Source organism: Pseudopodoces humilis, chromosome 5 (assembly GCF_049639895.1).
Source record: "Pseudopodoces humilis isolate 2021_Gansu_Grassland_sample_001 chromosome 5, ASM4963989v1, whole genome shotgun sequence".
NCBI classification, from domain to species: Eukaryota; Metazoa; Chordata; class Aves; order Passeriformes; family Paridae; genus Pseudopodoces; species Pseudopodoces humilis.
In genome coordinates, this window is record NC_142204.1 from 51,474,957 (window position 1) to 51,499,576 (window position 24,620).

The 24,620-nt window shown below is 35.6% G+C and overlaps 1 protein-coding gene across 10 annotated transcripts in view; it reads right to left on the reverse strand.

The window, feature by feature from the left end:
- CADPS2 (calcium dependent secretion activator 2) overlaps nucleotides 1-24,620 on the reverse strand; it is a 282,371-nt gene that overhangs the window by 92,901 nt on the left and 164,850 nt on the right. For all 10 annotated transcript variants that reach the window (XM_005519231.2, XM_005519232.2, XM_088054886.1 and 7 more), the window contains exons 9-12: nucleotides 16,088-16,154; nucleotides 10,261-10,369; nucleotides 8,943-9,146; nucleotides 1,231-1,367 (exon numbers count right to left, since the gene is read on the reverse strand). In XM_005519231.2, the coding sequence (XP_005519288.1) occupies nucleotides 1,231-1,367; nucleotides 8,943-9,146; nucleotides 10,261-10,369; nucleotides 16,088-16,154 (517 nt within the window). The remainder of the gene's footprint in view (nucleotides 1-1,230; nucleotides 1,368-8,942; nucleotides 9,147-10,260; nucleotides 10,370-16,087; nucleotides 16,155-24,620) is intronic.

Below are 24,620 nucleotides of genomic sequence, written 5' to 3' on the forward strand. Positions count from 1 at the left end.
TCAAGGTTATATTAAGTGTCTTACTATATTATTATTATAAAAAAAGATTTTGACCCCAATGCACTGGTAGAAAGCTAACCATTTTCTCTTTGAGTGCCAATTACTTTGTACAGATGTACCTTCAGGCCTCTTTGATTCAGTGTGCAACCCACAGATAGAAAATGAGTCCTTTAACTTTTCTATACATACATATCTGGCAGTATTTTAAAAGGGAGGCAACTGTCATCAAATAATAATCTTTCCCCCATTTTTAACAACTGCAAACAAACCTAAAAATTCCAATTATTATCTTTGTATTACAAGACTAGTCAGAACAATTGAAAAAAGAAGTAAAAATCTCCATTATCTTTTTTTGTTGCTGTTGGGACATTAAAAAGAAAAGAAATTATGTGCTGTGAGGCATTTTAGATCCCTAGTGAGAGATCACTATTTCAGGCATGATAGCAGGTGAAAAATTAAGCCTCAGGAAGTTATGAGGTCTGACCCATACAAACCTGTTAATGAGGGTGTCTAATCTGATGAATTTCCCCAAGATTGTTGCTGGTTTTCTTCCCTTACGAAAACAAAACCTGAAGCAGCCCTATTCTCAACTACTTCACAAAGCACAGAACAGAAAATGATTGAAAATGAAAAGGAAATTGCAGCCAATGTTGTACCTTTTATGATGGCAATGATGGTATTCTTTGAATGTGGAAAACATTCATTTTGATACAGAGATCACATTCTATTTGCTCTTGCTTAATAATTATACTCTCCTTTGTTACTTGTAGCTCAGGTAATGCATATATGCACATCTATCTATATTGCTTATGGGTCTGCCTCCCTTCCTTGTTTTTTTTCCTTCACACCAGAGTGGAATGAAGAATTACAAAACAGGTGAAAATGTCTGAGGTGAGGCAACTACAATTGGACATTAAAATACCTGTACAGGTGCCAGTAAATCCCACCACAGGAGTTCTTGCCATCGTCAAAACTTTCTGTTTTTATTCAAGCCTCTTCAGAGGACACGACAAATTTCAGCTGATAAAATTGAAGACAGTTGGTGTCTCTTTGCTTTCTATTGAGTGGCACAGCAGCAGCTTGCAAGTATGTAATTTTCAAATTTAAAACCAATCGATCAGACCCTTTATTCCACCTACAACTGCAGTTGTTGAATGAGTGAGGAAGAAAGGACTACTTTGTAACAACTATTTCTCACTTCTTTATATCTATCTTCCAGCCGGTACTCACCAAACAAGAATAGGAGTCATTCAATCTGTGATCCAAGGTCTGTCTTTGAAGCAGTCTAAAGAGGGAAGCATGGTCAAATTTGCAGGGATTAGCAGAAATAAACTCATCCATGCCATGTTTCTGCCCACGGTCTGTATCTGTTATACAAGGAAAAATGTGCAGAACAATACATGTGAGTGTGTGTTCAGACTTACAAACACCAGGGTACGTATGGCATATAAGGCTCAATATCTAAGCTTTCTTGAAAGTATCTCAAAGAAGTAAGTTATACAGAGAGATGCTTGCAGGTGAATTATTATAAAATCTTGATCTTTTAATCTGAAAATATTAATAATATACTGAATTATTTTTCTATCATACCAACTTACAAAGTGTAACAGTGAAAAAAAAAAATTGCTACCCACTGACAGAGAAACCAAAATTTAGAAAGGCTGCCAGAAAACACAACATAGTACATTAAAAAAGTATTAAAGCATTGTTTTCTAGTGGGCTCTGTGAATGTTTCAATTTAAAGACAATGTTATGAGTAGAAAAGAAAATTATTCTGGAATTTCCAAGTTTATTATGGTTCTCTTTCTAATTTTAGCAAAATAACCACAAAATATTAAAAAAAAAAAAACAGAAAAAGAAAAAAAATTAAAAGAACCCCAAACAGGTTTCTGCATTTATTTCTTCAGAAAAGAAAGAGCATCTTTACTGCACTTCAAAGTACCACTTAATAGAAATATTCATCATGGCTTGAAGCCTACTTCTCAAATGGCAAACTGGAGCAGAAATGAACACACTGGCTTCAGCTAGGTCATTTCCAGCCTTCTTTTTGTACTCGGCTTTTAATGAGACAAACCTTAATGTAGTAATGGCAAAAAGCTCCTTCAACCTTCCAGCAAAGTGTACTGAAAAAGGGAGCATCATTTTTGTGTAAATACATTGAGAAAGCATACCATCCCAAATGGCACTTCAATCAAAGGCCCAAATTTATTGTTCTTCACAGATTGCATCTTTCAACGCCTTTAAACCCCGCGGGTTTATCAAAAGAGAAGCTCTAGTGATTGCTTTCATTAATGTTATGTTTTGTCAAAGTCTTCAATGTGAATTATGTATCTAGTATGGACAGAAAAAGCCTTACAGTGCCCAAAAGGACTAGTTATGTATTAGCACATTAGCTGTCTTGGATTCTATAGACTGTACTGGGGTGAACAGTCCTATCAACTTAAAAATTGACTTCCCCTTTCAATAGGGTCTTAGCTCTTTGTTCCTTTAAATTCAAACCTAGGTCTTTTTATATTCTAACCAGAAAAGTATAGATCTAAGTGTATCCTAAATGCAATTTTGAAAACCTGCATAGTAGAAATCTAAAATTTCTAAAGAAAGGAGACAAAAGTTTATTGATTAAACCCAATTATAGAGTCAGGTTCATAATAAAACTCAATATTGATCTGTGGGCATGATGCTAACATAATCAGTCACATTTAGAAATTTAGCCCCAGATCATATTGATCCATGTCAACTCCAACTTTCAGCTGTATTTGTGGATGGGAGAATTATTTAATTCAAGCTGAAGGATCTGCAACATCAAATCCTAGAAAGATGCAGAAACTAATTCATATCACTTGGCTTTGCATTGTCAAAGCAAGAGTCACATCCATGTGACAGATTTCAGCAAGGTGGATGTAGCAAATAAACAGTATGACAATATGTCGATGGTGTAAGGTATGAGACCATCACCCCAGAGAAGCAGCAGCATGTATTTTAAATGCTTGAAAGATCTGTAGCATATGTGATTACATAGATTAGCAATATTTCAATGAGCATTAGACTAGCCTATCATTAATGACAAATCTAGCTCATATTTTTGACATAGGTACAGGACATGGTCTCTCTTAAGCAGTACAATTTAACTGTATTTAAATGCATTAATTCAAAGATAAACAACTGATAACACAACTACTTTACCAAAAGTATTGACCAACATATGAAGTTATCTATAGATGATTCCAAAATGTCCACACACAGATAAGACTCTTTCCAATCCATTATATTTAATGTGCAAGTGACTGATTTCAGCATTTCTTATAAGTTTTCCTTCTTATAAGAATATCATGTTTATCATATACTATAAACATTATTCACAGTAAGACATATGACAAAAAAGAAAAAGTAGTAATATTTCTTTTTCCCATTATGTAGAAAATTATACAGAACTGAATCATTCTTAAAAAATCCTTTTGTTTTTTTCTCTGGTTAACCACATCAATATAAAAGATGCCTCTTTTTAAAGAGAGAAGATGTAAGCACTGCCAAGTAATTTAAGTATTTCAAAATCAGGAGACTGGATATTGCAAATGAAACAGATCCAGCATGCTGGTACAGTATCCAGATAATCATAATGAGTAAGGCGACCTACTGAACACAACACAGCTTGTGAAAGCAGAATTTGCTATTACATAATTCGGACAAAATAACCAAAAGTATTGATTAAAGGTATAAACATTTTCTAGATTTAGTTCTAAAACAAAATCCATGACTGATCATCTTTTTCAGTGAATTGAGCAGTACAAATAACATTATCAAACAGTAACAGAAGATCTGTCACCAAATATATTTAAGCAACAGAAAAACAACTAAAAACATACCTTTGCCAGCTGTAGGCAAGCAGGAAATAATGGAAAAATAGATCTACTGTAATACATTTTTATTTATTGCTATGATGTACATACAAGATAATCGGTAAATATTTTGAAATGAAAAGTAATTAAAAAAAATTAAGAACTTGAGCAAAGCCCATGAGGAATTCATACATGGTATATGACTGTGACTAAAACAATTATTCAAGACAATACTTTTAAAAATTGTTAAAGTGATTTATTTTTTCAAATTCTTACATAAATGACCTTTAGGTGTCCTGTTCAAACAACATGCAAATTCAAAAGGCATGTAAGGTGTTATACTGTCATATAGTTATGAAAAAAATACAAATCTATTTTTCTCTACACTTCTTCAATCTTGGAAAATATTGGGAAGATATTTGGGGAGAGCTTTGAAGCAGTAATATTTCTTTTGCTTTTTCACAATTAGCTTTTCTTCCCTTCCTAATCAAATTTGTTGCCATGCTTTCTATGTTGCCTTTAATTCGAAATCATTGGCTGCTATTTCCATGTTGCACTGTTTCAGGCCGTGTACTTCATCTTTTGGAAACTATCCTGGTTTTTTGGGGTTTTTTTGGACCAAGATAGGACAAATAAATATATTTTCAAACAATGTTAAAAACTAACAAAAGCTATTGCAGGATATTTAGCACATTCTTTGGGTGTTCTTTTAGACAAAGATATTCATTTGGGCAGAATAGCATTCTGCCTTTTGCCACCTTTGCAAGAAACTTTAAATTTTAGTCCAGCTGCAAAGGCTATTAAAATCATCACATCCTCAGTGACTCAGCTCATACAGAGTTGACTGAATTAAGAATTTCATGTTTATGGCACATTCTCAAGTGGTTCTAGCATTCCTACACAAGATCTCTGCCCCGTTCCAGCCCAGAACCCAATACACATTTCCTGCATCATCTACCCTGTGCTAGGGTGAACTACAGGTACTGGCCTTGCTGAGTGGTGACCCCCTCCTTTTTGTGGCTCTCAGTAACATCTCTGCTTGATTTTAAGTGTCGTGAAAGCAATTTGAACTAGCTCAGGCAGGCTGGAAAGAAGAGACAGTAGAGGCAAGCAATCTAATATTGTAGAAATTAAAAAGATTTAAAAGACTAAGACTAGCAGGGTAAGAACTATGACTCTGTTCCAGAAGGGGCTGGAACTGTTTAGAAAAGACAGTGGTAAGACATGCATTACATTCCTTCAAGTGCCACTCCAGACAGATGGTGACAGCTTACATTGGGAACATTTTGACTTCTGATCATTGACCAGGACTCCAAAGTGCTACATGGGCCAAAGAGCCAATCTGTGACCCCAGAACTTTATAATTTAGGTACCAGGCCATGAAATAACTTCTTCAGAGAAAGTGGCAGAGAATGAGAAAGCAGCTGGCCCACATGGCCTGACTGTCGGGCTGAGGATACCACACGGACTGATTGCCAGTACTTTGTTGAAGGGCGGATTTGAAGCGGATTGTAGATAGTTTTTACATGTTCCTGACTAGTACAGAAGAGAGCACACAGATGACTTTCTGTCTGCCTAAGGTGGTGGAGGCTGGTGTAAACATTTTCTTTCTAGAAGGGGGACAGGGATTGTTGGAGGCCAGCAGGAAATGGACATTAAAAGGGAATGGGGAAACATGCAGGGAGGGTGGAGTTCCTCCACTCTTCCAAATGGCAAAAGGGAACGGTGCTTTGGTGCAAAAGGTAAAGCTGCAAAACCTGCCAAGAAAACTATGTCAAATGAAAAAATATCTTTTATTTGTTTGTTTCGAAAAATGTAATTAATTGAAAGAGATTGTGTCTGAACTCATGAGGGTGTGGGTTCAGAATGATGTTTGGCTTTGTGTTTCTTCATTAAGATATGACAATTCCCTCATATGCTGCTTTTAACTCCCGTGTTATGAACAAGTTATTAGCAGTGCTAGACACTCCAGCAGCCTTTTCAATTGCATGAATATATCTCCTAATACATTGCTCATTAAGAAAGGGATCACTTCCTGAACCTTTATGTGATTCAAATTAATCTGTTTTTCATTGGTGCTTTCCCTGAAACATTAATGTCCTTGGGAAACTTCTGGCTATTCTACAATCATGAATCCTTAAAGACTTTGTTCTTTCATTCAACATGCTTATGCAGAACAGTGGAACTGAAGGTCAGTCTCCTTTTCTTGATCATTGCTTACATTAGCCTGTCCTCACTTTTGTTTTGGAGTCACCCAATACCACAAAACTGCAATACCAAGTTACTTAGAGATTAAAAAAAGGACTAGTATACATTTTAGAAGTTGGACAGGTACAACAGTAGTTTGATTCTGTTAAATACCACTTTCAGATGCTTTTCATAACTATCAAGAAAATTTCAGGATGAAAGAAGGTATGTTATAAACACAATACAGAAAAACATTGAAATATTTCTCCTCAAGTTGACTTTTTTCTACATCCTGAAGTTTAAAGATATTTAATTTTCTCCAAGTTATTGAAAATTCTTTTTGAACATTTTATCAAGGGTGAGTTGATTTTTCATCTTAGAGGATAAAGAAAATGGGGACAGACTTTCAAGGTTTGAATGCCATTAACTGACATTTGTTTCCCAAAGCCCAAGCTGGTTTTCTGATTTCTGTACATGGGGATGGCATTGCATAATATACTGCAGAGACCAAAATAATGTGATCTTCTATTGGCTGGAAATACTTAAATTATGCATTAATAGGAAAATAAAAATAATAAAAATAGTAATGGTCAAAACTGTATTTCCCAATACTAAAAATGTACCATAGTAAAGAAGAAAAAATTGGAAATTAATTTCATTTCAAATATATGCCAGCTCTCGAGTCCATCGTGTTATATCTTGATTAGAAATAAAAGACACTTAGCTTCATGCAGACATTTTTCTAGGGGAAAAGAAAATGAACTTCTCATGAAACTGAATCTATTTAAATGTGACAAAAGGTCAGCTATAGAGTGTTTTTAGAAGTGAAACTATACCTCAAGGAATTCAGCACGGTACATGTTTAAAGGAAGTAGGATTCTTGAAAATTATGTAAGGTTATATCTGAAAAGCCCAGTTCTTGAAGTTTCTTAAAAAGTGATTAATTTGATTATGCCCATTTCTACCTCAAGTGCAAAAGATGAAATAAAAAAAAATTTCTCATGTAGAGAGACCTGGGGTATTATAGAAATCAGTCAAACAATGGTTCTAAATATCACATTAAATTAAATTACACAAGTTACTCTACTGCAAAGAAATTTATCAATTATTATAAGTTATGAATTATTTTGTGAATTATTACAAAATATCAACATTGAAGTATATTAAACCCAAAGGAAAATAATAACTCTAAACATGGATTTTTGATTTATATACAGTTCAGTTGTATGAGACTGTGTAAGTAGATACATAAGCATGACAGAAAAATACATGATATTTTAGGCTTTTGAGCTTCCCTTAAAACATCTTTAAAATAATCCTTACTTTTTCTATGGCTTCCACCTAAGAACTGTGGTCCCTTTAAAATAATGTCTAAAATAATATCAAGATGTGTCAATCCTTCTGTTTAATTCTTTAACACTATCAGTAATTTTATCTTTGAAAACACAATTTCAGTATATCCAAACTTGTGATTGCTTTTTGTACCTTTTTTTTCTATAATTTTCATTGCCCTGTGGTCAGAGTTTTTTAGTTGCTTTTACTTCCAGGTAAACACGGTGCCCAAAACCAGTTGCGAGTCCTTGGCTCCTGCTGTCCGAGGTCACTTTTGTACTTTCTAATTGATGCACATGAAGCAGGGACGTTAGTGACACAGTGAGCTCCCACCACGCAGCACGAATCCAGGGAACTGGGAGGAGCTGAGCAGAATCACCTCCTGGCTGTTGCCCCACCTTTGCTTTTGCAACATTACTTCCATCCTACTTCACCTTAATGGCCCCATAATGAAAGATTACTACACAAAGTGTTTCAGATTAATTCCCTTCAAAATTGTTTCAGATGAAAAACAGATGTCAGTGCTTTTGTGAGGTTAAACTTTTTTCAATGATCTTAACATTGAAAAGCTCAATGACACTGAGAGCTCCTCAGGATTTTAGATAAATATTACTAAGTTTAGCAAGCATATTTTACTGTTCTCTAAAAGCAAACTGATATAAGATTACAGGATGAATAGAAGGTCGTGAGACTGAGTGATAGCCGGACTGAGAGAGGAGAATGGGTTTGGGTCAACCTGCTACAGATTTCAGACACCAAACCAAGTTTAGTCTAAAACTTATGTCTCCCTTCTACCCCTATGCATGTATGGTTATATTACAATGAAGAAGGATTATTGTATAATAATCATATAATATTCCAGAAATTTGATGGCTACTGCAAAAACTTCTTGGATTGCACTCAGCCACAACATTAAAAAAAAAAAAAAAAAAAAATTAAATGTGCTTCCTTTGTGCAGATAGCTACATGACAGAATACTTTCAAAGAGATAATATGAAGATTTAAAATATGTTTAATATATGCTATCTACTTTGACTTCTTATCAACTTTCTTCAGAGAAATTCAAACCTGAATAATTTAAGAATTTTTTATATGCAATTTAATATTATACTATGTGGCAAAAAGAATCCAGGAGCCCATCAATTGCCTTTCAACTCACAATGTACTGTCTGCATAGCAATTTTTTGGTAACTAATACATACAATATATGATAAAGCTGACCTAAATCTATAAAAATTCTGAGAATAGATTAATGCTTTTCTATTCAACACTACACTGGCTGGCTAATGAAAAATAAAATGTAAACCAAATACCATCTCCATGGTAATATATAGGTCAATTGTAAGGAATATGAAGCTAATTGCTGTATTTTCATGGATTATAATAAAAATAATGACCTGCAAGTCAGGATTTCCCTTGTTGTTTATAATAATCTGAGTTAAAGAGCTTCTGGCTAACAATGAACTAATAGACACATTTGCCTAGTGAATAAGTTCTGCTTAATTAAGCTTCATTGAGGGAGCTGCTACATATTTTACCATCTAAAACCAAAACCAAAGCCACAAAAGGAAAGAAAAGCCAACTTACAAAGTGGGGATATATCTGTGTTGGCATTGCCTCCTTTAAGATTCATCTTCTGAGCTTGACTTGCAGGAACAGGCTTGTAAGATTGACCTGTGGCTCTGTACATGGCTTGAACCCAGAGTATTCTATCCTGCTCATCATCACTGGCAAATATCACAGTATCGCCTTCTTTAACAGCGTTGAAAAACATTCGACCACCCTGAAGACCTGAAACAGCAAATAAGAAGGTAATCTTGATCAATGCAAGTTACTTCTAAATCACCATCAATGTTTATTACATGATTGGTTTTACTCGGATATGTGTGTGTGTGGAGGGGCGTGTTAAAACATTTTATAGGTATTTATGACAAAAAAATAAGATAAATCAAGAGCTATAATGATCAAATGGGAATACAAAGAAGTAACATGAGTAGAATAAATATAGAAATCACAGGATAAAATATTTACATGACTCCACTTTAAATTCAGCTCCAACTTATTAATCTTCTCTCTGCCAAATGCTATTTTGCATTTTTTTAACGTATTCTCCTTCCTGAAGAATATGTTACCAACTGGAAATCCCTGTCATCTTTATCTCTTACTGAACAGAGACAGCTCCATATCCTTTATCAGTGCTGCTCTTCCTTAGTCCTTTTTCCTGATTGCAGTGTTTTATTCTGAGAGCACGTAACCAGAACAGGACACAACAGTCAACATGGCTGTGCTGAGGATTTCTTTATGACAGAATTGTTTCAGTTTTCCAAATGCCTTCTGAGCATTGTTTGCCTTCTCAATTATTCTAAACATTGACACAACATTTTCAAAGATCAATCTTTAATGTCTCAGAAGTCTCCTAATTTCGTAACCCTCCACTGCATAGGTAGAATTGTTTTTCTCTGCATGTGATTTCCCTCTTCCATTTTAATATTAACTTGCGGAGATTTTTCTGTATCTTCAAATTTATTTTTGATAACTATGAGTAACTTGTCTTTTACAGGCATTGGCATAATTTGTCTTGGTTTCTAAATTATTTATGAATATACTTCACAGTATACTGCCACATGCCACCACCATCAAAAAAAGGAAGGGGGAAGACTTACTAGACTTTTCCTTGTATTATATGTGGTCTTACAATGCTTCAGGAAACTTTAGTGTGAAGTTTATTTTTCATTAGTCTTACAACAAGCTTCTTTCTAAAAATGTGATTTTTCACATCAGAATGTCCTAGTGACCGAAGAACCTTGGGAGTTTTTGCTGCTAGATGAAAATGAGCAAATTGAAACAGCTATTTTACACAAATACATTGTGGTTCAGTATCCTACTTCAAAATCATGAAAAGTACCTGTGTGGGGAGCTGTGTAATCCACAGTGTATCCTTCTAGCTGCATCAGTTCCTGAGGCTCAGACTTCTTTTCTCTGTAACTGCACATTGCAAATGTGTATTGGCTAACCTGAAAAAGGACGGACTTCATAATTACTGAATTGCATTTCAGAGCTGTATAACAAATGTACCATGGTTTAAATTAGCTTTCATTTACACTGAACAAATGAAAGCTAGTTTAATTTTTTCTTTTCCCTTTCCCAGAAGTATTTATAGTGTAAAATTTCTCCTGCTTTCCCCTTTCTGCCAAAATTAAGGAAAAAAAAACTCCAAACAAAACAAACCATAAGCACACCTCTCCGCAGTTTCCTGAAATACATTTTAGGCTGGTGCTTTATGAAAAAATGAAGAAAAGCCATTTAGATTTTGGTAGGGAAGATATTTATTATTGTGGTACTGACCAAATTACTCAAATTGTAAGAGGAAAAAAATAATTGTATTCCAAGAAACTCAGAAAACAGGAACTTTTATGTATAAAAGTGCTGTTTGCAGAAGGAGTGACACAATTACCATGAAACTGGAAAAAGGAACATATCATCTGGCCAATTCTAGTTTATGATGGCAAGCATCAGAACCTTCAGTTTGGTTTTATAGTCTAATCTCTGTACCTTTTACATCTGTGTTCTGACCCACCCCTGCACTGCTTGGCTCACTGGATAATGTATGGTGTAAGCCAAGCTGCTTGCAGCTGGCACGGACAACATTAGTTACTTGTCATCAAGTGCAATTATCAAAAAACTTATAAAGCAATAAGAAGAGAATCTGGTTTTTGACTCTGTAGACAGAATAGAAAATGGTAAGGATAGGTGAGGAAAAGCTGACTGGAGAGATAAAGAATGATAAAGAAAGAAATGTAATATCTGGGAGGAGAAGAACAATCACTGAAACAAAACCAAGGTTATCCCAGCTTCACATGAAGAGTATTATAGAAGATGACCAGAAGAAAGAGCACGTGAATCTGTGAACACTTGAAACTAAAGGGAGCTGAATGCATATGGACCTCTGAAACTCTCATCTCCAAGGACTGTAGGACATCCAGCCACCAGACATTTTTTAAACTATCTGTAAAATTATGCTAGAATTAGATAGGTAAGGAGCTCATCGGATATATAATGGATCATTTTTATTTCAACTGCTGACTTCTCAGCTAACTTACCTAAATTTATTGTTTTGGCTACAACTTCAGAAATGATGTTTTTTGAAGTAAAATGTGGACAGCTGACTTCAGCTTCATTCATATATTTGTTGGCGCCGAACCTTTACTCTTTGTAAAAGATTGATGCTTTTTGAAAAAAAGGATGGAATTTTGATAATTGTCTGGATAATGCTCAAAAAATATTTCATTATTTTATGTACTGGGGCTTTTTTGAAACAGGATTATGCTATCTACGTGTATGCAGTGCATGGTGACTGAACATCCCCTGGCACAGCCTGTACAAGGAAAAGGAACAGGTGCAACAGCTCTCTCTGTAAAGTGGCCATCAGGCCTCAAATGCTAAACTGATGTCTCCAGAACCACAGCAGGAGTCTAGGGAGAGAAACTAAACATAGCTCTTCTAGTTTTAATTATTTCTTTAGTTAAGCAAAGACAGTTTTACAGGAGATAAGAATTTGAGGGACACTGTCAGGCAACTGAAACTGACTGTCAGCTTTCCACATCAGATTTTGTACGTTTGCTTAAATGGGCACACCAAGACCACATTAAATATACATAAACACAAAAAACAATCTAGTCTACCCCAAAATTCAGATTTTTAGCCCAGAAAGGGACTACTACAAGCAACCAGCCCATCCTCCAACATGACAGGTGTAGAAGAGTTTCACCTCACTATTTGTATCTTGAGCCCACAGTTTTGCTTTCATTCATAGTATATTTTAGAAATTAACTATATTTTGGTTTAAATATTTTAAGGTATCCCTGGGCTGATGGGAAGGGCCTTGCAGACAGGGTCCAGCTAGGAGCAGAGCAAGCAGCCCCAGCCCTGGGCACAGGCCAAGGACTGGGATGTGGGGAATTGGAGACCAGCCCTGCTGTGGCATTTGTGGGGCTGGGGATGACGATGGCCCCAGGAGATTGAAATGGGAATCTGGGCTGTGGACAGAGACAGCCGGGGCTGGTGGTCTCCTTTGGGAGGGGACCCTGGCATGGGGCTCATCCCTAGCCATGCCCTCTGCTCTAGGCCTGGCAGCAGCATCACCTCTGCCACTGCTTGGTGCCTGCTTCTTGTCCCACAGCCATACCTGCCCACAAGGACAAGCATGGAGGGAGCTGCTGGCTAGTCACACAACTCTAAATTCTTTGCAGTTAGCATTATATTTAATGAGAGCTTCCTCCTTTTCTTTTCTTTGTAAACTGAATCTACAATTTTAATTTTTGATACCTGGCACTGTAGTAAGAACATTTTTCAATTTATTCCATTTGGTTGAATGAAATAAGCTGGCAAGGACCCAGATTAATCTCTCACATTTTCATGTCAACAATTCCACATAACCACACTGTATAGGCAGTCTGAACCATCAAAAGGGAAGCTAGCAAACACTAATCATGGAAGTGCATAGGATGCCCATATTTTTCAGATTTCTTCAACCACTGAATGTTTTTGAAGATAAACTTGTGCAAGATCTGGGTTATGCATCTTTATTCATTTTTATCCTTACCACTATAAAAGACACACATTGTAATGATGCCGATTTTATTTTATTGAACATATTGCAAATGCATTCTCTTATTTTAAAGGAACAATCAGTCATGATTGCTGACTTCAACTTTTTGTTGATCTTTTGACTGACTGTTTTGTTGATCTTTTGACTTTCACCTCACTTGTTGAAAATGAGTCATTTTGAAGTTTCTTCATCAAAGAAACAGAAGAAGTTCAGAAAAGTTTTTTTGGGAAAAAAAGTCTCAACAAAATAAATAAGTACAGAACTTGCCTCATTTATTTACACTTGAAGTCTCTTCAACCCTTTTCTTTATGGTTGTCAGTGGCTGCTCTTACTTACTACAAAGAGAATCACCAGCACAGTCTGAAATAACACTTTTTAATATAGATCCATGACTGAGTTTAAGTGTATTATTAGTAGTAAATGGAGCTTTGCCTGAGAATTCAGCAAATTAGCATAAACACTTCCTAGACTAATGAGTACTCAAAAAGTCAGGACTATGTACAACACATTCTCAGAGAGAAACAAAGAAACAAAACCAGTTTGTCCTCTTGAATGGTTATCTTGACAGAATAAAAGGCAATCCTCTTCCTACAACTGCATTTACTTGAATTTTGTTATTTTCCAGATGTCCAAACACCTGACTAGCATCTGTACTACCTGTTTTGTAACAAGGGGGAAACCCAACAGCCTATGCATTTATGACAGACAGGTACAGAAAAGTGATTGTGACTTTTGAGGAATGTTCCCACAGGGCACAAAGACTCTTTAATGTGCTGGGAGGAAATGCTACTGCACACCTGGCAGCTGATTCTGTGGTGTCTGCTACAGGCCATCACTGGGCAGCCCGCTCCAGGAGTTCAGCAGCAAGAATTAGCCTGCGTGGTTTGTGTGTTTCGAAAAAAATTATCCATGAAACAAATGACTGACTTTTCAAACATTTGACCAGGTGAAATTAAAATGACAGAAGTGGATCTGCATTCCAATTACTGGAGGAACATACTAGACAGTAAATTAAGTAAAACACATCAGGTCCAGCTGAGGCTTTTTACCAACCGTGTTACGTCTCTGTCTTTTTCTGGTTTTAAATTAATAACCTTTTAGAGAAGTGACTGGATACTAAAGGATAAAAATCAAATAAAATGAAGAGGTTAAAATTTCCAGATACTGTAACCTTTCTGTAACACTGAGCTGTTCTTTCAGAAACCACTAACAACTTGTAATAGGTGCAGCAATAATGAAGGTGCACATTACTCACACCACACTCTGAAAAAATCAACATTATTCATCTAATGTCACAACTGAGTTAAATTTTCAAAGTGTGTGTAAACCATACTGGTAGCCTCTGTTCTGGCACTGAATTTCATGTCCTTGATATTTTACTACTGTAAACTAAAAGTTAATCTATAGAGGAAGTCTTGTCAATATGTCAATAATATATCAATACGACAGACTGGTTCATTACTGAATGCTTATTTCACATCTATTGGCTTCAGCTTATTGCAATTGAATGTATCACAGCAGGACTATATAAATGAGCCAGAGCTGTCTGCACAGTAAATATTGATTTAACACTGTATTTTTTATATAGCTTTATTGAACTGATAGCTGTTTTAAAATTAAATAGATGACTAAATCCCATCACAGTAGGAAAATTCCTGTAATATTCTCCTCAAGTATTTCAATTTCAGCATAGAGAGTAGAAAATAGTTAAAATTAACTTGACTGGAATAAACAGGTCTCCCAGATGATGGTTCCATATTGCACACACATGAAGACTATGTGTCTCTTAGATGTATAATTTATAAATCAGATGGCACCTGTGGCTTAGAGGAAAAGAACAAGTTCATTCTTTCTGTGAAAGGAGTGACAAGTAGGATGAGCATTAAGGAAAATCATGAAGGACAAGGGAGCATGTAGTCTTCCTGTTTTCCTTTGCAACTTGAAATTATTTTCTGTTCACAGCCATGCCTTAACAGCTATCCTATATAGAGATCTTCCCAACAAATATTAGTAGTCACAAAATGTCCTGATCTCTTCACAAAGGACCTTGGTAAAATCAGAACCCAAATGAATTCTGTAGACTTTACAGGATCTCCTTCAAATACTCTTGGCTTTTAACATTCTAAAGAACTTGTTCAGTAATATTTTTTTACTGACTTTAATCACTTAGGAGTAGGAGAAGACCAGGTAAGTGTGACTGACAGAGTGATAATCAGGCTTTCTATAAAGTAGTTTGAGAAATTTTTCTTCTTAGAAAAGCCTCATTAACAGGTTTTAACCTTTGTATGATACTTATGGAGACTCAGACTTTAAGAGTTTTCTGTCAATAAAACAAAGGAGACAGAACAACATTCTCTGAACTTAACATGAAGAACATAAAATGTAATCTGAAGACAAACACCAACAGAAGACTATTACTTTTTTCCAAAGACTTCCTAAAGTCATTGATTTCTCTGTTTTGACCACTCAAAATCTACAATTCTATTTATCTCAAGTCAATAACACCATTCACTAGCATGTGAAAATACTAACAATTCTGTGATTGGACAAAAAGTTGTAAAATATTAACCTAGCACTTTTTTTTTTTGGCCAAAAACAACTACTACACCATATTTTCTATAACAATTATATATATAACAATTGAATATTGCAAGGAATAAAAAAAATAGCCTGATTTAAAAAAAAAAAACAGAAAAAGTTATTAATGTAAGTATTATTGTTTTAATTTCAAAGGCAGGAAATATTTGTTGAGATGGAATAAATTAAACAGTAAGTACAATCCATTTTGTGAAAAATTACTTTATTTTTAATTGAGTGCTGGTAAAAAGCCGTCAACAGACTATTACAAGGTCACAAAAATTTCATCCAGAAACTTCTAGGCTTCAGTTGAAACATTGCTCAGTGTAAGGACCCATTTATACATGTGCAAAAGTTGGTAACATTTCTGTTTATTAGGTATATAAGTTAAAAAAGAAAAATAAGCTGGATGTCTCCGTGCTGCAAGAAGCTTGGAGTAGTACTGCATGTGTTGCCTGGAGATACTGATTTACAAACTACTCCAGAAATCATACATAATTTATAGACCAAGAATTATTTTATTGACATTTCATGGCTAACTACTAACCTGAACAAGGACAAAGTAGCGTTTTTTCCATCGCTTCCAAACCTTCTGTCCTAGAGCATACAAGTACCTGCAAAGGAAACAATAAAGGCAGTGGTTTTCCATTACTAAGAAGCATGACATTAGGAGGACCAAAACCAAACCTATGTCTTAATTTACTCTGTCTACTGAGCTGTTTCTTCATATATAAAAATGTTGTCATATATAAAAAGTGATTTTTCTTCTATTTACTCGTATCATAAAAATGTAAAGAGACATTCCTTTTCACTCAAGACAAAAATCAGAAACATGTTTGCAAAGATTAACCTGCTTACCACTTTTTATTTCACCAATTTTATCTGAAAAATAGAAAAAGTAGCTTAAAGTGGAACACTTTTGACTACACAGAAATACTAAATGTTAGAAAAGTTGATGTTCCCAACAGTTTTTATTCTTTTTATGTTTCTTTATTCCTAAGTTTTTAGTTCCAAGTTTTTATTGCTTGGTTTCCACAGATTTGATAGTGTTTATTTAGTCTGTGAGAAGTCAGTCCCAGAGACAGTGTGATAAAATGCTCATATAACACAATGTCAGCAGACATACAAGATTAAATTTTTTTTTCAGAGTAAAGTAGAATCTAATTTCCCAAACAGAAGCACTTCACTATAAAGGCTCTTAGATTACAAAAACTCCTTGTCACTTTAGCAATTTCCAGGCCTTGAATCAGAGGACATAATCAGGAGTACCAACCAGTGAGATGAGAAAACCACAGATGCTGATACTGTTTGGTGGTAGAGAGAGCACTCATTACCCAGTGAGTTTCCCGGCATTATAGTGACATTTTTTCTGTCACTGTGGTCGTGTTACACTGTTGTTAACAAAGACAGCAAGAAGAAAAGGATAAGCTGTGAGATTGTAAACAAGAGCCCACAAGTGGTAAGGCTCTGCTGCTTAAAACCTGGCAGGAGAGCAAAATATTACCTGTGAGATGCCCCTTCTGTCTGGCCAGCTTCTGTCAAGGACATCTGGTCAAAGGCAGAGCAATTTGCTCAGACCAATGAACGCTGGCTTCACAGGGCACTCTGCAGAGGACGCTGGCACATGCACTATGAAGTAGCTACAATAACTAGGATGGGAGATGGTTGGTCAGATGACTGACAGATGAACATGGGCCTCTCTGGTAAGGGAATATGGTCTGCTGCCCTCTGCTCACTCCTGCGGCTTCGCTGCCCACTAGTTTGCACTTCAGTCAGAAAACAGAGCAATAAACCAACATCTTATGTGAAATGAGTAAGCAAGATGAAGGCAAAACCTTTTTATACCTCTCCTGGGTGTACTCTCAGAAATGTATTCTCCCACACTGGGCATCACAAAGGACAAATTTATGTCTAAAATAAATGTTCATCATACTGCTTATTAATTGCTGTTTTTCAGGTTATGTAGTGACTCCCTTTTTATTATGACACCAGCGTTTGTCCTTCTTCAACTTCTGCTACACCTGCATTGAAGGACTACCTTACTTGGTTACTCTGCTTTTTCCTTCATATGAGGTTGAAAAATATCGGCTTTGTATACACAATTACCGGTTGATGTGGCTTTCTTTGTGTAGTCCAGATCTTGCCACAGTCTTTTTAACTTCTTAATTCTGTGACTATTTTAAGTTTAGTGAAAAGAAAGGGTTATGTCAGAAAGAGTACAAAAAAAAAAAGACCTACTAGGGTTTGTTTTCAAATTTATAATATTTTGCAACTAAGGAAGCATTTACCTCACAGACTTATGGTCACACAACCTCCCACAAAATACAAACTGTTTTCCTTTTCATACATGTTTCAGAGCACTGGCTTTCCCCAAAACACAACATTGCTATTGCCATGCTAATCTCTACGATTGTCAGAGGGTGGAGGGGAAATAAATTACAAATTTCACACAGCCTCGAAGTTTAGTGACCTGAGGGAGAAAAGTAAAAAGTCACAGTTGGCCTTTGGTCTTTCTCAGTCCTAAAACTGCCCTGTTCTTCATGGTGATTCTGCCACTGCATCCCTCTGCATTCCCTGGAGTACCATGAAGGTTTTTTATGTCAGAAGGTTTTTTATTCAGATATATGTCAGAAGGCAACTGCCCCATTTTGAAACTGTATTTTGAAACACAGTTGAAAATACACAGTCCCCCAAAGCTATAGTTCAAAGACATCCTGACCATATTCCCACCCCCTTGGCATGTCTTAAAAGACTGTAAAGAAGCCATAGATTAACAAAGGCTTCTTGCCTCTTGCATATCAGAAAATGAATAACCCAATCTTGGAAACTCTATGCTAATTTGTTCTCATTATTAACTGATCATGCTGCAGAAATGTGCTTTTAAAAAAGAGGTCTTAAAAGAACATTAGTTATCACAGAAAAGGTGATGTTTTTATATTACTTGGCTGCCTTTTAAATTACTGTTCATGTAAGATATACCACCTATAGTTCTGCAGTACAGGTAGAAAGGATATAAGATACAGTAAATCCGAAAGCATAAAATAATAAAGCACACAAAATAAATGAAATAGCAATGTGCACTTTTATTCCTCCTATAAATCACTTCCAACTAAGGTGTTAAATAAGAGATTCCTTGGGAAACAAAGGAGTGGAACATTAAGTACCTAACTTTAAAATTCACAGATCTTACATAATACCAGGTAACAAGGAAAATAATACTCATGGCACAAAGCTGGGATTTAGTACAGAAATGCAAAGAGAAGACTTATGCTGTCTGGTTTTACAAATCACTATGAACAAACAGTTATAATATGTTATTAATCCCTCTTCCAGTGCCATCTCTAATGGTACCAGTTTTTTCCTAATGTACAAAGTTTCAGCCATTTACAAGGGGTAAATCCTGTGATCATCTTAAGTGTCTCTGCTCCTGAAAGATAAAGAGATTAATTCTTACTCAAAAGTCTAACATTTTTAGGTGGAAGGACCCACCTCAGCTTCTAGAGTCTTCTTTGAGCCTCTCCTCATTAATTTTCTATCTGGGGGAAAAAAAAAATTAAATAAAAAAAAAAAAAAAAGGAAGCTAAGTACCTAAGAATATTCAAGAACCATCCTATATGTAGACACAGTAATACCTAGGATCTGTAGAAACTGCACTTGATGTCTGGAACAGAAAATATCTACAATAGCCAGTTTTCACAATTAAATGACACTTGGGTTTCACAACTGGAGCAGAAAATTAATATGTTAACAGATTAAGAAGTGAGCTAAGTCAGATTAAGAAGTGAGTTAAGTCTTAGAGCTAAGTTGAAGAATGTTTTATTTTTAAGATGGGCAATTGCATAACTTTTCATGAGTCTCAGGTAAAGGGCAGAACTGCAACCAGAACAGAATGTCACAGTCACAAACTCACAGAGCTGCAGCCTGCTATTTCTGTACCCATAAGTGTACCTCTATTCACCCAGAAGCCACAATCGCTCTCGCCAACCAAAATAATGTACACAAAATGCACAGCATCAGTTGCTCAGACTATTTTAATCATTCCCAGCAGCAGCGAGAAACACAGAACAGCCATTCATTCTAACACTGTACCTTTAGGCAAAAGATTTTGTGCAATACAAACAAGAAACCAATATTCAGAAGTGACAATTCCATATTTCTAAACACTAACCACACAATTTGCTTCAATTTTTCTTGCTCTAAATTGGGTTCCAAAGTTGGGACAATACAAAATAATTCTTGAATTATTAAAGTTCAGCCAAATACAGGGAAGGAAGATATTAAATACTTCCCCTGTATCTGAACACTGTAACAGTAATTAGATTTGTTTTGACTTCTCTTTAAGATCATGTTTTGAGACTGTTTAATAAATATTCTGACAAGGAGAAAAGATTGGTGTTTTCATGGACATTGAAACACATACAGATGGCAGACTTCTATTCTGTAAAAATATATAATAAATGAGACATGTATACATAACATCTATATCTGCACATGTGCACATTAGAAATCATATTTATAGTTAGTATGCATGTGTGGTTGCTTTCTTCAGTTTTCTTATATTACCCACATAATTTCCAGTAACTTAAGACTAATACAGCTGCTTTTACTAACCACATAAAAAATAGGACCTTTCTTGATTAAATATGTTGAGTCGTTAAGTGCCACCCCAACGTGAAGATTTTCTAACATGTTTTGTAGTAACATGAAAATGCAACCAAATGTACAAACTATGCAATCACTTTTCTGAGACTTTTTCTTTTAAAAACAATTCTGGAATCCTCTTTTCTTCAATATTATTTAATATTCACTCACTCCCAAATGAAAAAATAAAAATTGGATTTGTATGAAGTCACAGAATTACATGATTATACCTCACAACGCTTACAACATGGTACAAAAAACTCTCATTTAATGTTTAAAGTTAGTTTTCCTGGAAAACAAATAAAATTATCAGAAATTACATTTCCAATACAAAACACAGAAACACCCAGATAAAAATGTTTTATGTATCATCTCATCTCAGTCAGCATCATTTTCTTCTCCAGAAACAGAACAAGTAAAATAATCAAGAAGTCTGGGCATAATCACGTTGTAATTACATAAAGCTTGACTATGTCTCCAAGTGCATTTCTCAAAGTGCTACCAAAATGCAAAACCACGTTGTTAAATATAATAGTTTAGTTTCAGTTATGTGATGACATACACAGGAAGGAAGATGGCAGCTTATTTGCTCCGTCCTCACCTCACTGTGAGAGTGCAGGGTTCCACTTTTTGATGAAAAAAATCAGCACTAATGAATAGCTGAAAAAGCATAATTGTGTGTGGAATACCGGAGCTATTCACCGAGGGAGAAATGAGAATGGACTTACTCCTTCTACAGAGATCATTTTTAGACCAGCCTTTTTATTCTAAGGAATGAAGCAATCTATCTACATCTTGAATGATAAATTCTCTACTTGTAAAAGGCTTCATTTATCACAAACAATGAAAAAAATATAGAAAGAAAAATCAATACGTGTAGCAGTTTAGTCCAGCAAAGGCCTTTCTTAAAGAGAAACCTCAGTCAAGGTTGAAAGAGCAATTAATGCAGTCTCAAAAATCTGGGCCACTCTGATAGAGTTCGGTTAACATGTGGCAGAAGTAATCATCCACTTGTGAAAATGATTTTCAGTTCATTCTCAAACACCTTTCAGACACTCATGATCCCATTTAACTGACAACAATACAGGCTATCTGTGGGCATCATTGCATTCGCTGAGAGAGCCAATGGGGACCAAATGCCCACAGGCACTTTCAGTCATCCCGAGCCTTGCATAAAAGGAATCCTCCTTGCACTGCATTCCTCCTTTTATTTAACCCTGCAAGATTAAGAAATTTTTTTGTTTTCTGTTGAGGACAAGGAGAAAACTGATTCAAGACAACAATATGACCTGGGTCATAAGAAACCTAGCTGTAAACATTTTCAGATTCATTTTAGTCCTTTCTGTGCTCTTGAGATAGAGAACTAAATAAGCCTTCAACAGATGGAATGAAAAAAAATCAGCCTAAACTACTGTAATTATGCCTGCTAAGGATAAAGAAATGTTGAAGAATGTCAAGTAATAAAAACATCACAGCCACAGAAGACAGTTCCATTTATTCCAATAAGCAAGATACTCATTGTATGAACAGGAAAATGTGTGGCTTTTTTCCCTGCTAAACACTTTTCACTTAGAGTATAAATAGTTTAAGAACGCTGGAGAATCTGATATCCCTAGATTCTTTAACAGTGATATCTTACTGCACTCTAGAGAGCTTCACCAATTGTGAATATGCATTCTGGTACTTACGGAACCTGTGAAGTAACTACAATGGCAACTTGAGAATTATTAATCTAATTTATGTCATATCATGAAACCTATTTGGCATGTAAATGTGAGTGTTTGTAAAGACAGGAAAACATCCTTTAGCCTCGAGAGAATTCCAGCCAATAAAAGAATGAAATCCTTCAGATGCAACATAAATGTAGAAAGCACTCTGATTCTAATGAAATCTAATTGCAATACAAACAGGTAATGCAGCACTACTGCAAAACAGCTGGTGCTGAGGAGCTGACATCCACCTTCTGTGCTGCTAGAGGCAGTTTACTTTGGACTAGCTCTAAACTGAACCCAGGGACAAAACAGCTACCAGCGTTTTGCAGTATATATGTGTATACCCCTGAAGGGGATCTGTTGGTTTAATTTCATGTAAAAAGGTAACAGTCTGTGACCAAAAAAGCACAGAAAGCAGGAGCTAAGAGACTGGTTTTCAAAGTGAAACCCTAAATTTAAATTGTGATATTGAAGTGGAAAAAAACTAAATTGCACTGCTCTCTCTTGAGCATTCACTTTGGCTGTGGAAACAGTTCTTAACACTGACAGACCTCAAAAAACCTGCATGCATTTTGAGCACCCAGAAGCAGCTCGGTGTCCAGCCTAGATATCTCTCCATGTCACTGGAAGCACATGGCACTCAATCAGATAGAAAAAACTGATAACCTTTTTTTCCAGCCGGGTAGGGATTTTATTTGTGATCTAGAAAGCCTAAATTTCTGAGAACTTGTTGGCATGAAAAATTTATTTTTGTTTCTAGATCATACACATCCACTGATGGAAACAGTCAAAAGGAGTTGAAAACTTTGGTGGTAGAGGACAGCAAGAGCTGTGAGCTCCTTCAGGAATGATACTTGGCTTTGATTATCTCTGACTGGTTATGTGCTTCTTTTCACTGCATTTTTACACTGATATAATTTTAATTTCATAAAGAATACAGATCTCAGCAGAGATTTTTTTTTTAATAAAGCGTATTAGAAGAATGAGATACATACATTTTCATCCTAAAGACAGTAAATTCTAAGTATTTTCATAAAATTTCTTGTCATTATCACGAGTAAGTATTTTAAAGTACTTATGAATTAGTGTAATGTGGTATATCTAAACTTAGCAAAGGCATAAGGAGGCATGTTAAACTTGGTATCACTATTTGTGATTTGAAATGAAGGACAGAAATTATGATAATGAATGAGTCTAGCCCTTTAATTTGTGCACATAAAAGGTGTTTAAGCAGAATGATGTGATGTTTTCAAACTATTTTTTAAAATACTTGATAGCTTGACAGCTGTATTTTTTAAAAAATCCTTAAAAGAATTCAATTAAAACCACCACTTAAAAGCATCACCAAAGCTTTGAAACAAATCAGTTTAGCAAGTACTCACTTACATAGCATTATTCTCCTAATAGGAGCATTACTTGACACTTTCTCAAGTGCTTTATAAACCAAGCAATTACTTCTCACAACATGTCCAGTGCAGGAGGTTAGTATTTCCACATTAATTTCTGTTGGGAAAGAAACCAAAGTGGAAAAGAGCAAGACTGTTCAAAATTTGAGGTCCTAGTGCACCAGAAGAAACACTCAGGAAAGCCTCACAACAGCCCTTATCTTCCAGAAGTTGGAAAATGCATTTCAGAAGCTTGTAAAGCTGTTCAGCCTTTTAACTGTGTCTTAAAACACGCAACACACCTATGATTAAAAAAAAAAAAAAAAAAAAAAAAAGTTCTAGAGTGAAACATCAAATTAAATATATTTGTCTTTGCAACTCCACTCTGACACTTTCAGTGATGATGTTTCCCTTGTATTTTGTAGGGATCCAGTGTAAAGTGCTCAAGGTATATTTCCTCTCCAGAACTTTGCAAATTACCCTTTGGAAACACCCTTCTATCTCCCTGGGCTCTCCCAGATCCCTATGGTCCAAAGACTCCTAACTTAGCTGTTGTAACTAGTTGCATGAAAAGAGATTATATAGATGAGGTTTTCTATACCTAGGAATCATGAAAAGTCAACCATGTGACATTCATGGAAAATGTTTGTTATTTACAGCCTGGCAAAATTATTCATTCTAAAGCACAATTCGGATTAATAAATCTGTTTGCTCTTTTCAGCCAATTCTATGAGGTAAAATTTCTGTGGATGCAATAGCTGAACTTAGCTAATAATGATTAGAGATGACATTGACTATAGAGATTTCAAAATGTTTGGCACAGTTGGCAGAAAACAATTCTTTTTCATTGTGTAACTACAGAACCATCCAGAACGAAAAGCACTAGAGCACAATTTAAGCAGCAGTGGCAAAAAATGCAATTAACCTTTTTGGAATTCATACACCATCTTTGAATGGAAGTCTCTCCCCATGTTGCCAAAATAAAAAGCTTTTTATGGGAATGATATTATTTTCTTCTGGATTTAAATTTTGACAGTTCATGCTCTCATACACTGGAAAACTCCCTCTTAATTTAGCAGACTTCATGTAAACATTGGATCCAATGAATGCCACTTTTCTTCCTACCCAGCATCCAACAGCAAGAAAACACAACACTGCCTGTGTATCAGTGGGGTGGACTGTCTCCATGGTGTCTTGAGCACCTCTAAGGAATGTAGGAACTGTACCAGACATTAATTTCCACCCTTACACAGCAGTGCCACCGTTGAGGCTTGTTTCCATGAAGTCAAATTAGTTACATTTCATTGTGTATTTTAGGTATTCCTGGGCAGGTTGCGAAAGA